Raw genomic sequence first — 15,526 nt, forward strand, 5'->3', positions numbered from 1 at the left:
TAATAGTGGGCCACAATCAGCCTTTAGGTAGTCTCATGAAGCTCTTTCGAGCTCATAAACCGGCATCATTCCCCAACCGTCCATATGTTTCAAGAGTAGCCTCCGATTTGGGCAGCAGATCAAGAATAGATATCCACGGCAATATTTGGAATCATGGAATTCAAGAGAAATGACATAATAAGAGAGTCATTGAGATCCATTTCCCGGAAACGCCGTGGTAGAAGGTTTGATAGTGGTGCCCGTAATGTATCCAACAAGTCCTCTTCCAAGAATAGTTAAGAAGCAGATCGTGACCAAATCAAATAATTTGTCCCATCAAATCACCGAAAGAGGATGAAAATTTGGGTAATGCGGTCCGGTGGGAGCAAGAGTACATCGATAGTTGCCATGTTGAAAAAATTGTTCAGTTCACCACCTTGTGAAAAAAACTAAAACGCGACAATGCAATAGCCAAACAATGATATGATCAAACCCTTCCTCTTTTTTTTTTGAACCAAAGAAAAATTCGGTCCGGTCAATAGAACCAAGACAAAAAAACGAAAAATATGGTTCGGTCTAGTCTATTTTGGACAATGAACCAAGAATTGAACCAAACAATGAACTAAAGAACCAAACGAAGTTGAACCCAAAAAACCAACCAAAAACAACGATATCTTCTTCCACACACCAAAAATCAAAGATTTATGTTGCGACGATTGGGAAGATGATGCAGCAGCAGAAGAAGGTAAGGCGATGGCGATGGTGGCTTTTTCCCTCTGGCCAGCCCACGGATTCATACCTAATCCAAAAGCAGCAGAGTTGTGGCCCATCTTTCTAATCGCAAAAGAAGCAAGTTGTGGTTTTTCTTTTTCCTTTCCTTCTTTGGTCTTCTAGGTGGAACTGAAAAATAGTGCAGCGGTGGTGCGATGGGTTTGAAAAGGAAAAATTCCAAACGATGGTTCAATTAGGTTGTTGAAGACCAAGAAAAAACTGCGAAGGGTTTTGGAGAAAAAAATCTGTTGTGGGTTTATAGGTTTGAAGACACAGAAAAAAATAGAAGAACATACTAATCGAACTTAGGCTCTGATACAATGTTGAAAGAAACGATTGTAGTAGAATGGCTTATTGATCCATGATCTCAAGCCCTTTATTTATAATTAAGTGGAAAGTAGAATATTACAAGGAATAGAATTCTATATGAATACAAACTCTAACTTAACTCCTATACAAACTCTTATTAGACTCCTAATAGAATCCAACAGTCACATTGAACATTATCAGCCCTCCTTTACCAAATAAGCCACACTTGCCACTAATACAAATGTCAATCAGAGCACGGAGAACAATAGCAACCACAGTTGTAGTGAAGAACGCTCTCCAAAGAAGGGCACTTCTCCACCTGCAGAAAAATGTGGTGATGTTAAAGTTGAAACCATTTTAAAGACGTGATGTGCATGTCAGAAGATTACATAACCATGATAGCAAGAAGCTGAATGGCTGACTTACTAACAGTGAGAAATTTAGACGGTGATTAATGCTTGCAAATAGGAGAAGAAAGTAACAAAATTTGCAGAGAAATATCAAATTCTAGGAAAAGAAAAATAGCAGGATAGAATACAAGAATCCGATGCAAGAAAACACGATAGCAATTGATGACATTAAGAAAGATGTCCTTCTGTCAAGATTAAGAATGTCTGGTAGGAAGCTTGTTGCCCAATTATTTAATTTCGTAAGGGTCATGGACCAAAATATTTTCTAAAGAAACCCACATATTAGAGAATGTGGATACGAACAATATGTCTAAGTAGAGATCCAATCATCCAAATGCTACAAAATACCTAACAACTGTAGACCCGTTTTTTGATATCTTCTAAACTTATAGCATGTGCTGACACAGGTTGGTTGAGCCAGCCAAGCATGACATTTTCTAATTTTCATTGAAAGGGGAAGGGGGGAGGGTCCATTCTGATCACGTGGTCAGGGGTTTGAGTCTGGACCCAGCCTCTTCGTAAAAGTAAGGGCAAGGTTGCTTGCATTATGACCCTCACCAAATCCCACTGTGGTGGGAGTGCATTTGAGTATGCCCTTTTCCCCCATATTTAGTATCATTGTTATGCATGTTGCTAGTCTGATACAACATTCTCTAACATAAATGATCTTCCCAACCTCTGCATTCCTCAAAGAACCCCTCCCCCCACCCCAAAAAAAAAGATATCATTAGCATAATGTAATAGTACTTGATAGATTCAAGGCGTTTAGCAACTTACACAAGCCTGTTAGCGCTTTTAGAAGCAAGGACTAAAATGATCAAGCTCATACAGAGTTGGTTGTAACTAAATACAAAAAGCAAAAAAATGCCATTAAAGAATTATTACTGAAAGCAACAACTGGAAAATTACTCATTACATGATGCCATTTCTTCCAGAGCAAACAGAACACCTCCAACAGGAGCACGGAAAGCAGCAGCAATTCCAGCAGCAGCTCCACAGGTTATGAGATCACGTCTATCTCTATCATTCTAGAAGAGGTGTAGCGGTCCCCATGTTAAACCATATCTTTTTGAACCACCCTGACCTAGTAATGCCGCAATAGAAGCACCAGTATGCACCATCGGCCCTGCCTTTCCCACATTTAGAGATGAAGATACTGCTGTAATACTACCAATAATCTGTGATTTACATGAACATTTAAGTAGGAGCCTTCTTGATTTCCACTAGAATAAACACCAAATAATTATTTTTTTCTTTAAAACATAAAAAATAAGCAAAAACTGCATGCTGTAAAGCAGCAAAGAAATTTTTTTCGAAGTTTGTAACCAAAGCACTCAAGGGTGAGTTGTACCAAAAGAATAGCATGTTGGGCCAGCCCCATGTGTAGTAGTTTGGGCTTAGTTGGGTCCAAAAACCCAAATGAAGTCAGAGGGCCATTGAGTTTGCATCAACTACCTTTCCTTTGTGGATTGTAGAACTCAAAGAACCACCTTGTTAAGTGTTGTGGGGCTTTGTTACAAGAGAAGAGAAAGAAGAGAGAGAATTAGGGAATTCTCTTTAAGGTTTGGCAAAGTAAAAGGTTTTAGAAAGTATAACGGTTTCAAGTTTTCAACTTAATTGAGAAGAAAAGAGGAAGTTTGTTCATAGAGCTCTTGGAGAAGAAGTGTCATTTCTTGTGTGGGGCGTTTGCACTCACATTTGGATTATTTTCAAGGTTGTTTCGTTACATCATTCTGTTGTTCAGCCAGGTAACTGAAGTTGTAGTTTGCTTGTTTGGTTTGAGTTCTCCAGCATTAGGGGGAAAAATAGTTTCATGGCTTTTAGAGGTGACGTGGGAGAATTTCAAGGAATTGTGAGGTAACTTTATGTCTCTCCAACTGCTTGTCATTTCTTTCTCAATCTTTTGGTGCACCTCAAGTTTGGCCATAAACTTGGGTGATGAAACATTATACTTCTTTTTTTGTTTATTGTTGGATTATTACTGTTGCTGCCCTGTGGTTTTCTCATTTATTTGTTTTCTTTGATTCACACTACAGGGAAGGCTTTTTTGCATGTGTTCCCAACACAGAAGATGCTGAAAACATAATTGTAAAGTAGAAGTTTCTTTTTGCATGACTTACATGTAGAAGTTTCATTTCATACACTAGCAAGCATAATTGTTAAGCACAATCAGCTGTGGCTCATGATGTCCATCATAGTGAAAGTGAAATCAAGGAGACACACGAACGGAATTTTTCATGCCTTACACGTAGCGAAGTGGAGCAAGAATGAGTTTGCAATTCAAGAAACGGGTACAGAACTTTAACTAGTAAAATCTACTGGCATCCAAATCAGCATTCAACATCACAGTGGACTCTTACAAGTAACTGTCTATATATGAATGAGTTGGAAGAATAATCATCTTTTCATGGCCAGAGCGGAAAAAAAATGATCCTGAAAGAAAACTCCCCTATGGAACTTCCAAACCCAAGACTGAAACAGGTTATAATCTTCACTCTTCAGAAGATCGAAAACCTGCTTCAAAGTTCCACAGAAAGAACACCTTCTCAGGATAAATCATGGAATTCTCACATTTTATCCCCTGAAACAAAGGTCATACCAACTTATCAAGAATGCACAGAGTCTCAGAAAACAGTTTCACTACTCCAAACTTTAAGTGATGGAACTTATATGTGCTTCTCATATTCATATTGCAAAAAATATCCTATGATTTGATAAAATTAAAAATCAAAAGCCAGAAATTAGTTCCATATAAACAAAGAAATACTCCAGGAACCTTAAAATCTAACCTTTACGAACAAAGTTCGCTTAGACATAAATTTGATATATTAAAATACAACATTGTTAAAAATGAATAATGAAATTTGATACTAAAAGGATTTATGCTTAGATAAGCCTGATTGGTAATATATTGAAATTGGTAGATTCCTAATTTAACAAAACCACAAACAGTTTAAACTTAAAGAGTTCAAGAGAGGCCAGGTCAATAAACTAGTAAAATAACACTAAAATGAAAACACCATAGACCATAATGCTGAGGCCATCACTGTAATATCACTGCAATATGTAATAGAAGGATAAATAAATTATTGGAGTCCACCATTTTTTTTCTTTTCCAAAAAAAATAAATAAATAAATAAATAAAGGAAGAAGAAGAAGAAGAAGCATGAACCTTATCTGAGACTTCAATAGTTAAATTTCAATATAGGCAGTTTTTGCTATGCGATCTATATTTTAAAAGAGTTCATTTCAGCCAAATGTACAATGAAATATTTCACTTCCAGTCTTTGCTAAGCAAAATATACATTTTACTAGCATAATAATCAGTACACATCTTCAAAAATGAAGGCAACCCAAGCCAATAGGTATTGGCAAAGGGTGTCATTTTAGTGGTTTTCTCAGGTTAACTGATATAGTGATATCATGACTTTGTTGGATGTGCCAACCTAAGAGGAATTTTCAATGGTTATCTTTGGTTGAAATCACGACCTAGCTCCTAGGGAACCTTATCCAAGGCCTAGTCATCATTTCCGAGGAACTTGTTCTTTTTCAAATCTTTGCAGATGGATCATGAGATAATACTTCACACAAAGGAAGTAAATGTTGCATTATGTGGGATTTCAATGGCGGTATTGTGGCGGCTCAAAGCAAATGTGGACATAGTTCTTGAGCAGCTATAACTGAACTTGAAGCCATTAGAGATGGCATACTTTTTAGCTCCTCTTTAGGAGCTGTCGACTAGAATATCCATTCGGATTGTTTACCTGTTATTATTGCTCCAAGGTCTCCAATCATCTTTAGATTGGATGAGCCTTAATGTAGTTATGGATATTTTGAGAATTTGTTCTTTGTTTAGAAGGGTTTTATTTAGTTATATTCCTAGGATTGACAATGGTTTTGATGATTTTCTTGCTAAGGATGCTTGCAGATTTTCTTTAAACAGAACTAGGTGAAGTATACCACTTTTGTTTATTGTGGATTCCTCTCCTTTGTATAGGTCTTTTGACCTAAACTCTTTCATTTAATATATAGCTGCTTTTATGTTTTGGCCCAAAAAAAAAAGACCACAGCAGCATCTTCCCCTCAGAAGGCCAGATCCTTGTTTATGGTGTAACATTACCTTTTTTACTTTTTTTCCTTTTTTCTTCCAGGAAGTTGACATCAGACAACTTTATAGCTGCTCAGCTAGTTAGGTAAGCAAGGAAAAACTAGGGATTTCATGTTGTAGAGGTTATTTATGGTCTTTTTGTAGTTTGCCTATTTATTGTTGTATCATATGCTATGGTAGTCGTTGTTCTGTTTCTGAAAATAAAAAATTGCTGGTTCTAAAAAAAGAACCTAGTCAATGGCTCCAACCATGATACTTTATGCCATCACATTGACTCCAGATAGGCTTAGTTAGGCTATCATTCTTGTGGAACAGTGCAAACATATTTTTGTTACTGTTTTCCATATAGGATTTTTTCAGGAAAGCTAGAAGCACTCTTCAATCATTTTAATAGGGACCAGTTCTGTGTGTCTGTTTAATTCTCTATTCTGCACATCAGTTGTATTTTGCAATCAGACTTTGTTTTCTTTCTAAATCCTGAGTTGCACAATTCAATTTCTTTAGGTAAATTCAGTTTTCTTTAATATGTCACAAAATCAGCTATTAGAAGTTGCAATTTTGCAACCTCTAACCTTGAATTTTGCCAAAGAATTGAATAAGGCCAACCACAGCCTTCACTTTAAAAGAGAAATCATGATTTCTCTAGCTAATGTTTGATCAAGATCCAATGCAAGGAAGGCTTTAATCAAATGAATAATCCATAGTCTGGGAGATAGAATATCTCCAAAGTTAACTTAATTCTGGGATTCCTGAAACTCTCAATTCTTAACATTCTCTACTCTTCTTCTAGTCAACCAATTGAAAGGTGATATTTTTTTGCTTTTTGTTAAATAGCTATTGCATCCATTGGGAAGCTAACGTTTCATCAAATTTTCAGAACAGACACTTGTGACCAACTTATGACCATATTTATGACCAAGTTGGCAAACATGCATAAAAGATTTGTTAAAGCCAAAGAAATCCAGGTATCTTGTTCTCCTCATCAACAGATGAAGTAAGTAAATTGAAAAAAGAAGTTCTGGCTAATCATTGACTCGTATGATATCTATGTTAGCTACTTTACCAAATTGAATATTTATGACATCCAAAAATTTTTAGATCCAATTTCTGTTCGGAAATGATATTTTTCCAGCCCTTTTCTAGTTTAATGTTACCATTTTTTGCCTTGTATTCTTCTTGAATTTGTAGTCAAACAGTAGTTTCTATTATGTTCCTAAAGCACAAGATATCTGATTCTTGTTACAAGGTAGAACTGCCAACATGTGCCCTCATATTTGTAAGAATAAAACTTAGTAGAAAATGTCTGCAGTTTATAGTGCTTTTCAGATTTCCTGCAGTATTTTCAGCCGAACTTACTGATTCTACATATAAATTGGCTAGCCAATCTGCCATGCATATGCAATAGTGTAGAATCAAAATCAACCAATAATCAAAACCCAATGAGTCAGGGAATTAGTGCAAACACTTTATGCATGTATAAGTAAAGAGTCCAAGCTCCAATTGTTGACACAATTAGTACAATCTCCAAGGTGCAAAATAGGAGAATAAAGTTCATCACAGGAAACTGAAAGGATTTCAGTGAGCTTACATGAATTCCTGATTTTGTAGCAGCCCAAGTCTGATATACTGACATCCTCTCAGAATCAGGATCTTTGACCTAATAACAAATTCACAATTTCCACTAAATCATAAGTATCACAAAGCACTAATGGTTTTCTGAAAGAGAGAAAGATATTAGAGTGGACATCAATAAACTAGTGTCAACTTTCTTCGAGGAAGAGAATGGCTCTTGAGAGGATAGACTGCAATTCATATCACATTTAATGAAACAGACTTATTCACTAAGACATACTACAGTGCATTTTCCTGTAACAGTTTCATCTTCATTTGATACACAAAATGGTAGTTACCCATAAAGGGTCTGTTTTGGGACATCAAATATCTTCCTCAGTAGAACCACCCTCTTCCCTCCTCTCACCAATTATAAGGGGAGAGAGAAAAGAAAGAAAAAAAGAGGAAGAGGGATTGGTTTTTTTTTTTTGGGTGGGGGGGGGTGTTTATCTTGATATACTCTCTCAGATCTATAAGGCCCAGATAACGCACCAGTTAACTACACCTGCGAGTTTCATTCATGAAGCCTATAGGGTAAACAACTAAACAGTCATCGCTCAATGGGTATCAGAGTTCATGTAACCCAAATAAAGTGTTTCAGTGTCAAACTGAAGAGATAATACCAGAGGAGTCTATCCCTTTGAACACGACAGTAGTAGCCAAAAGAAGACCACTAACCTTGTTGAACCGTCCAATGTTAAACCTACCAAGAACAACCAAAGCATCCCCCCTGCCCCCAACCACCAGTAGGGCTTCCTACCATAACGAAGCAGACCGAAACATCACTTTCTAAAACCACAAATGAAGCAAATAACAGTTGAAGCTCCCTTCCATGGTTTCTCTACATGGTTTCTTCTGTGTTGAACACTTGGAACTTCTAGTAATGCTTCCATTTCAAATAACAGATTGCAGATTCAAGAAAATATTAAAGCGCCCATACAGCAATTTGCATGCTTGCAAGAGTATTCTGAGTTACTTCCATTACATTTACCTTCTTCATAACAGCCATAACGAGATTGTCCAGCTGGGGAGTTGGCCCAGCAAAGAATCCTGGTCCTTGCACTGCACAATCAACGCAAAGGTAAGCTACAGCTTTGGAGCCTAGATTCCGAGTTTTCTCAACCCACTCTGTAGATCCAACCTGAAATCACAAATATCAGCACTTCAATACATCCAGCTTTAGGTCATTAAGAGGTAACATATAAGACATCCAACATAAAACCCGGGAAGGTCCATTTAAAAATCTGCAAACCATGACTCATGAGTGCAAGCCAGTCAGGGAGGAGGTAATAATTACTAAGTTTTCCTTTCATGATTATATTCCAGACAGTTAATGCCCTTTAAGACATATTTTCTTTTGGCCTCTATTTGTCTTTCTTAACTGATATTTAGGTAGAGTTGTTCTATTTGTACACCCTTCCTTTTCATACTTCTTTCCTTCCTCTTGACACAATTTTGTTATTCATCAACAAGGATACTCTATCTGGGTTAAATGGGTTCGATCTTATCTTCTCAAATCTGACTCCTTCTGGACTGCCCCTATTCCTCCTAATCCTTCCTGGACATGGAGGAAGTTGCTTCTCCTCAGACCTCATGCTCTCCCTGCCATCACCACCCAGATCTCCTCTGGGTCCTCTACTTCTTTTTGGCTAGATCCTTGGCATCCGATGGGTATTCTTCTCAATCTCTTTCCCCCCCCCGCATTGTCTATGAGACTCGCATTCCCAAATCTACCCGCCTCTCTCATTTTATCTCTAGTGGTTCTTGGGTCCCTCCCCCTCACCATAGTCTCACGCATGTTTGGAACTCTCTCCCCCCATCCTTCCCCTTCCCCTTGATAAAGTCATTTGGATCCCCTCTTCTTCCAAAAAATTCACCACCCAGTCTGCTTGGAATTTGTTTCGTTCCCCCTCCCCTCCCCCTCTATGGCCCCCTTTGGTTTGGTTCAAAGGCCATATTCCTCGTCACTCCCTTACCCTTTGGAGAGCCCTAAACGCTGCCTTACCAACCCAATCATTCCTTGCTTCCCGCCACATCCCTGTGAACCTAAATTGCATTCTTTGTTGGAATGGCTCCGAGGACATCGAGCATTTGTTCTTCTCTTGCCCTTTCTCTAGTGCCCTTTGGAGAAAAGCCCTTAACTTCATTTGGCCCCGATCTCGACGCTCATTTGGGTTTCTCAGGGACTGGTCTTGGGTTTTGAGTAATTTCTCAGGTACCTCTATCTGTGACCGAATAGGCAGGCTTGTTTTTGGTGCTTCAGTCCACCATCTGTGGTGGGAGCGAAACCTTCGGCGTTGGACTTCTAAATCCCGATCCATAGATGCTATTTGGAATCAGAGACCCAAACGCCCCCCCCGGGGCCCCAAGGAGACCAGTGTGCCGGGGCCCCCCCAACCATTCTCCCTGATCCTTGTCTTGGATCTTTTGTATGTTCTCGCTTTTAATTGATATTTTCTCCAAAAAAATTATAGTGTAGTGTTGAATCCGGCGCATCAACTTTTCCAACACCCGTACACATAAATATTTGAAATCATTTAAAATTCCACCAAAATACCAAAAGCTTCAAAAAAAAAAAAACCAGACCTGGTGTTGATTTTCCTTTATGGAAAAAAAAAGAAAAACACCTCTGCTGGAGATGGAAAAAATTATCAAATTCGTTGGAATTCCACCGAATCAGAATCATAGGTACAAAAATTTATTGAGGAAGGAACAGGATGAAGCAGTCTCATGACTCTTATCTTTCATTTTAAAGTAAAAAGTACAAGGTTCATGGTGACAAGACATTGTCATAGAGCCCCCCCCCCCCCCCCCCACAAGCTTATTTGTTAAACAGAATATATCACCATATGCAAGAATTAGTGAACCATGATGGGAAAAGATCATCCAGTAATCTGCCTATTTTGGCGAGTAGCAACTAAGAACAGTAGAAAAATAGAAACTTCATGACCCTAGCAGTTTTACCTTTCAACCACCGTTCCATTATGAAAGATACTGTCCATTGTGATTGGATTAAGATCCTACAGCCCACAAGAACACACATGTAAATATGGTTTTCTTCTTCTTCTTTTTTCCCCCTCGTTTTTTGGGTTTGTTGGGTGGCCATGGGGAGGGTGTGGGTGGGGACTCGGTATTACTATTACCTACCATTCCAAATTCTTCAGCATCCCCATTGCATAGAACTAAGGTCCTCGGTATCCACCCAGAGTGCATCAGAAGGGCATCTTGCCTGGCAATACCAAACAGAGTTGCCGTTCCACTGTTGGGGTCAACAGCACCATATGTCCATGCATCCCTATGGTTTCCTAGAAGCACATAATGATCAGGCTCTTCTCAACCCTTTATGACTGCAAAGATATTGTAGACTTTGACCATCTTTTTCTCCTCCTGGAAAATGAAAAGAAGATAATAATATTCTTAAGATAGATATTGGATATCATGCTCACATATCAGGATCTTCTCTCATGAACAACACTAGGTTGCAAACTGGGGGCTGGGGAGGGAGAAAAAGAGTCAGACTGCCCAGCATAATCTTCAACCTGAACCGTAATATAGTACTAGAACTAAAACAAACCATAAAATGAGGCACTGTTGAAAACTGAATCATTTATATTGTCTATCAATCTAACATTTAAGGTAGTAAGTGGCCATGTGTTACTTGATGATGCCATTTCTAGACAGATGTACAAACAGACAATTACACGATGAAATTTGACACTCCACCATGGACCGAAAAGAATCTCCAATGACAATTCCTCTCATCCACTGCCTCCTTTCACTCCATAGTCCAGCCTAGTACTCTTTCCAGGTTCACTGCTAGAAACTGCAATTCAATAATAGCACAACCCCATTATCAAATCCCTAGTCAGAACCTGAGACTACCCAAAAAGAACATGAGCATGAACAGATGAGGGGATTAAACACTCTTACAACTCACGTAGTAATGTGAGTCAAACCATCACAAATCTCCTCCAGCACCCAAGTTACTGACACCTACACCCCTTCATTAAGGATTTCAGCCACTGAAGCCATTCTATCCAAAACCTGCTATAAACCATGTCCCCTCCCATATTTATTTATCAAAACCCCAAGAGGATGCCAATTATCTAATCAGATTCTTTGATCAATACCATTCCCAATTTTCACCATCATCTCCTTTCCAGATTGTCTTAGATGAAGCATCTTTTTCCAAGACCAAGAGGAATCCAGTACACATTTAACTGTTCAATAAGAGTCTCTCCTTAAAGTACTTTGAGTGGATCCACCTTAAATCGAGTGAATTATGCTTTGAGCCAACCTTCCAAAACAATTTGATGCAAGCTGCCCCATAGACATCCTTTAATCTTCTAATACCCAACCCTCCCTCCTCTGGTAAACCTACTGCCACTCAACTGATACAGTGCAAGAAGGAATTACGGTCTGACCCATTACACAAAAATGCATTCATAAAGTATTCATTTTTTCCAACACCATCTTCGAGATCCCCAGTGTTCCTGCCCAGTGAATGTACATACTTTGCATCACAGTTTGGACTAATTCTAGACTTGTAACTGTTTCCCTAGAGCTTCCAAAATAAGCAGACCTAGATAGCTTTGTGGATACCAATGGCCAACCTAGATATTTAACCAGCAAGGAGCACTTTGCACTATCAACCTGCTGAGACAATCTATCCTTGTTCGCTTCTACTGGAACTATATCCAACTTCCTCTTTATTCATTTTCAAGACTGACCCACTTCCAAAATCCTCCAGTATCCTGATCACAGCATTGAGAGACTCCTCCGCCACCACGGAGAATATCATAACATCACCTGCAAGCATACAATTTTCCTGTTCTTAGTTTCCTAATACCAAAAATAAAAAATTAAGAAAAGATGAGGCACTGTTTTCTTCAACCTTTTACCTTATTCATTTGTCATCCTAATTAAGTAATAGGTGGCAACTGTTGATCATTGAACTAGTTAAAACAACCGCGGGGGGAGGGGGGTGACCCTAGGATTACTGCTTGAATAACAATAGAAGTAGTCATCATCCATCCACCTTAGCGGAATGGCAGTGGAAGAAAGCAAGATGGAATAATCTTGATTACCTGCAGTTCCTCTTTTCTCTGGTGTTCCAGCAATGAATAGAACTGTATAATTGTACGAATTTCCAGCAATTGCAATGCCGACCATATCAACTATATTGCAGTTATCACAAAATAACACCGCCTTCAAAATCTTGAGCCAAACACTAGAGATCACTTATGGTCCTTCAGTCTCTTTTCCTGCCATTGCTTGCCATATAAGTTCATAACTCACCCTTTTACTCAGAAAGAGTGAAGTGGCACAGATAATCAGAAATTGATAACTGAAACTCTAAAGTGATTGTCCCCAACTCTTCAGCAGATCAGTGCAGTAATACCTCAAGGGAAGGGTGTGGAAGCCATAATCATGCATCCATACTCCTGTCTTAAGCTTACTGCTAAATCCTACCTGCCAGAAGTGGATCGAATGTCTTAGATTTGAAAGGTGTTTGGACTTTGGATCAATCATATGACTCTTGTGATTCATTCAAAAAATATCCAAGTGCTAAATAATTGTAACAAAAGGCAGATTGCAGAACTTCCATACCAAAAGCTGTCAATGAGACTTATATAATAGATATGATTGAAGCAATTTGGTTTCCCTCACAAAAGTGAGAAGTACTTCAAGACTCAATTCTCTAAAAGGATGCGAAACTTCACCCGCTTTTTGACACTACCCCATCTGTCATAACCAATACCGATCTTACTATGCATCAGTTTGATTGCCAAGTCAGCATTACCAGCTTTCCTTAATGCATTGATCATAGCAGTTCGAACTCTTCCTGGTATCTCACGACCTCTATCAACAATTCCATCAGCCAACTTGCAAGCCTGCTCAATGCGACCTGCTTTACACAGAACATTAATCATATCCTCATAAGCTGTCTCTGGAAGAACTCCCATTGGTGCAAGTTCATCCAGTATCTTACAAGCCCGGGCAACCTTGCCAGAAAGGCACAGCCCAGTCGAGAGAACTCTGAAAGAGGCTGGAGTGGGTGTTATACCCTTGTCAATCATCCTGTCCCACAACTTCAATGCCTCTTCATTTCTATGTTCTTTGAACAATCCATTGATGAGGATTGTGTATGTATAAACAGTCTGATCACAACCTTCACATTCCATCCTACTAAAGAGCATCAAAGCTTCATCAATCCTTCTACACTTGGAGAAGGCATCTATAAGTGCATTGTAGCAGTACGAATCCCTTGTGCATCCCTTGTCAATCATTTCCTCAAAAAGCTTCTCTGCTTCATCCACTCTACCAGATTTTCCAAGGCCATCAATAAGGCTGGAATAGAACACGGCATTAACAGAGATTCCATTCTCTCTACAGAACTGGAAGTACTCCATGGCCTTCTCCAGCTTACCAGCCTTACATAAACCATTCACAATTGCCCCATAAGTGACTTCATCAGGCTGAAATCCATCATCCTTCATTCTCTGGAAGAGCTTCATAGCTTCCTCCACATTTCCAGATTTTGCAAATGAATCAATCAAAGTGGTATAAATCGCCACGTTAGCTTTGCAATCCTTCCTAACCATATTCTGATACACAGTGTAACCTTCAGCAGTCTTACCCTCTTTACAAAGCCCTCCAATCACTAGACTATAAGCATGAGGGGGAACCTCTAGCCCCTTCTCTACCATTTCATGATAAAGACCCAGACAATAATCAAAACCCCCTTCTGCATAACACGACTGCATCAAAGTCAGATAAGTAATCTTATCAGGGTCTATATTTTTAGCTTCCATGTCCCTAAATCTCTCCATTGCTTTCTGGGTTTTCCCTGTCTTGCAATACCCCTTAATCATTATATTATAAGTTACAACATCAGGGGGGTTTTTGCCACCTTCCATAACCTCAAAAACTCTCTCTGCAGATTCAATAAACGTTGAATTCACCAACCCATCCAACAGAAAATTATAAGTGAACAAGCTAGGCTCAATCCCATTCTCCTTCATTCGACGCCAAACCCATAACAGCTCCTCCACCATACCTAAAACCCCAAGGTTCTTAATCAAAGAATTAGCCGCAGATACAGTCATAACGTAGTCTTTGTCTCTCATTTCCGCAACTAAATCTCGAATCCTCTCCAAATCACGCACCGATGACAAAGCATCAATCAGAGAAACGTAAGATTCGAGTTTGTGACGGTAGCTTCTCTGTTTACCAGCCCAACTGAAGAATCGAAAAGCAAGGCCAGGTTTTTCTCTAATCTCAGTTGATCTTAGCAAGTAGGCAACGAAATTGGGGGACAATCTGAGCAAAAACTTCTGACAGTAGTCGTTTAAGTTTGATTCCATGGTAGGAGAATCGTCTAAGAGACTAAGAATCCGATAGACCCAAGGCGAGGGTTCCAGATTGTTTGGGCTTACGACAAGATTGGAAACATCAACCAAAGGTTCTATCCATTCGGGAGGAGGGAGAGAAGTATTAGAAATGAACCTTGAATTGGAGTGCAAAGACGACCTCCCAGCAGAAACCGATGCTGCCAGCAATGCAAAAACCTGAGAACTGCCATTGTTGTATGGATGAAGTATTTGAGTTCTACGAAGAAAAACCAACTGATTGAGACTCACCTTCCCTGCAAATCGAGACATTGAGAAGGGAAATCCAAGTAACTTGAACTTGGGCAAGAGCGAAGGAAGAAGCACCAAGTTGGTTCCTTTGAATTGAACGGAAATGCGAGCAAAGCTAGGCTAGATGATGAAAAAACCATAACATGAACGACATCAATGGTCCCATGGTCTAGTGGTGAGGACATTGGACTCTGAATCCAGTAACCCGAGTTCAAATCTCGGTGGGACCTCATATTTTTTACTTCGAGAATTCCAGAAAGTTTTTGGCTTTTTGCGATGAATAGTCTTTGCTAACCTGGTTTAACCTTGTTATTTTCAATTCTTGGAAAAGATTAGGTCAAAGCGTAACAGTAAGTTTTTCAACTTGGATATCTGTTCATCCCCTGTGGCATTTCATAAGGTGTCACTTTATAAGAATTGTTGAAATGTATATCTTTCATTATTTTTATTTTTTTTGGTACTGGTGCTTTTTTAATGCTGGAAATGAAATGCAAAGGGTCAAACCCAATACCTCTCCACTGAAAAGTATGGATCTTTACCATTGAACCAACCTTGCATTGATCATATATTTCATTGTGAATATTAGTAGTATATATCTAGCCACCCAATTTAACAGTAATGGAGAGCAAGCTTGTTAAAATCAACCCAACCCTATAGTAGTTCAACTGGGCGACATGTCTGAATTTTGGTTAGCA

General features: G+C 39.0%; 1 protein-coding gene and 1 non-coding gene across 3 annotated transcripts; one reads left to right on the forward strand and one right to left on the reverse strand.

Annotated features, from left to right (window-relative positions):
* Positions 1–1,006: 1,006 nt before the first annotated feature.
* Positions 1,007–14,935, reverse strand: LOC149025245 (uncharacterized). Of its 2 annotated transcripts, XM_089145475.1 has the most exons (8): positions 12,799–14,935; positions 12,590–12,656; positions 12,276–12,452; positions 10,336–11,997; positions 10,153–10,208; positions 8,180–8,329; positions 2,386–7,234; positions 1,007–1,378 (listed from the first exon to the last, which is right to left on the reverse strand). In XM_089145475.1, exon 1 carries the CDS (start codon positions 14,850–14,852, stop codon positions 12,882–12,884), a length of 1,971 nt encoding a protein of 656 aa, XP_089001601.1. In that variant the 5' UTR covers positions 14,853–14,935; the 3' UTR covers positions 1,007–1,378; positions 2,386–7,234; positions 8,180–8,329; positions 10,153–10,208; positions 10,336–11,997; positions 12,276–12,452; positions 12,590–12,656; positions 12,799–12,881. The 2 variants fall into 2 exon arrangements, with proteins under 2 accessions (XP_089001601.1, XP_089001602.1); XM_089145476.1 differs by lacking the exons at positions 10,153–10,208; positions 10,336–11,997 and having other exon boundaries at positions 12,276–14,935.
* Positions 14,936–14,989: 54 nt separating this feature from the next.
* TRNAQ-CUG (transfer RNA glutamine (anticodon CUG)) lies at positions 14,990–15,061 on the forward strand. The gene has a single exon. It is a non-coding gene; the product is annotated as a tRNA-Gln (tRNA).
* Positions 15,062–15,526: the final 465 nt, after the last annotated feature.

Source organism: Hakea prostrata, chromosome 2 (genome assembly GCF_041222555.1).
Source record: "Hakea prostrata isolate BN-2017 chromosome 2, UWA_Hpros_2, whole genome shotgun sequence".
NCBI classification, from domain to species: Eukaryota; Viridiplantae; Streptophyta; class Magnoliopsida; order Proteales; family Proteaceae; genus Hakea; species Hakea prostrata.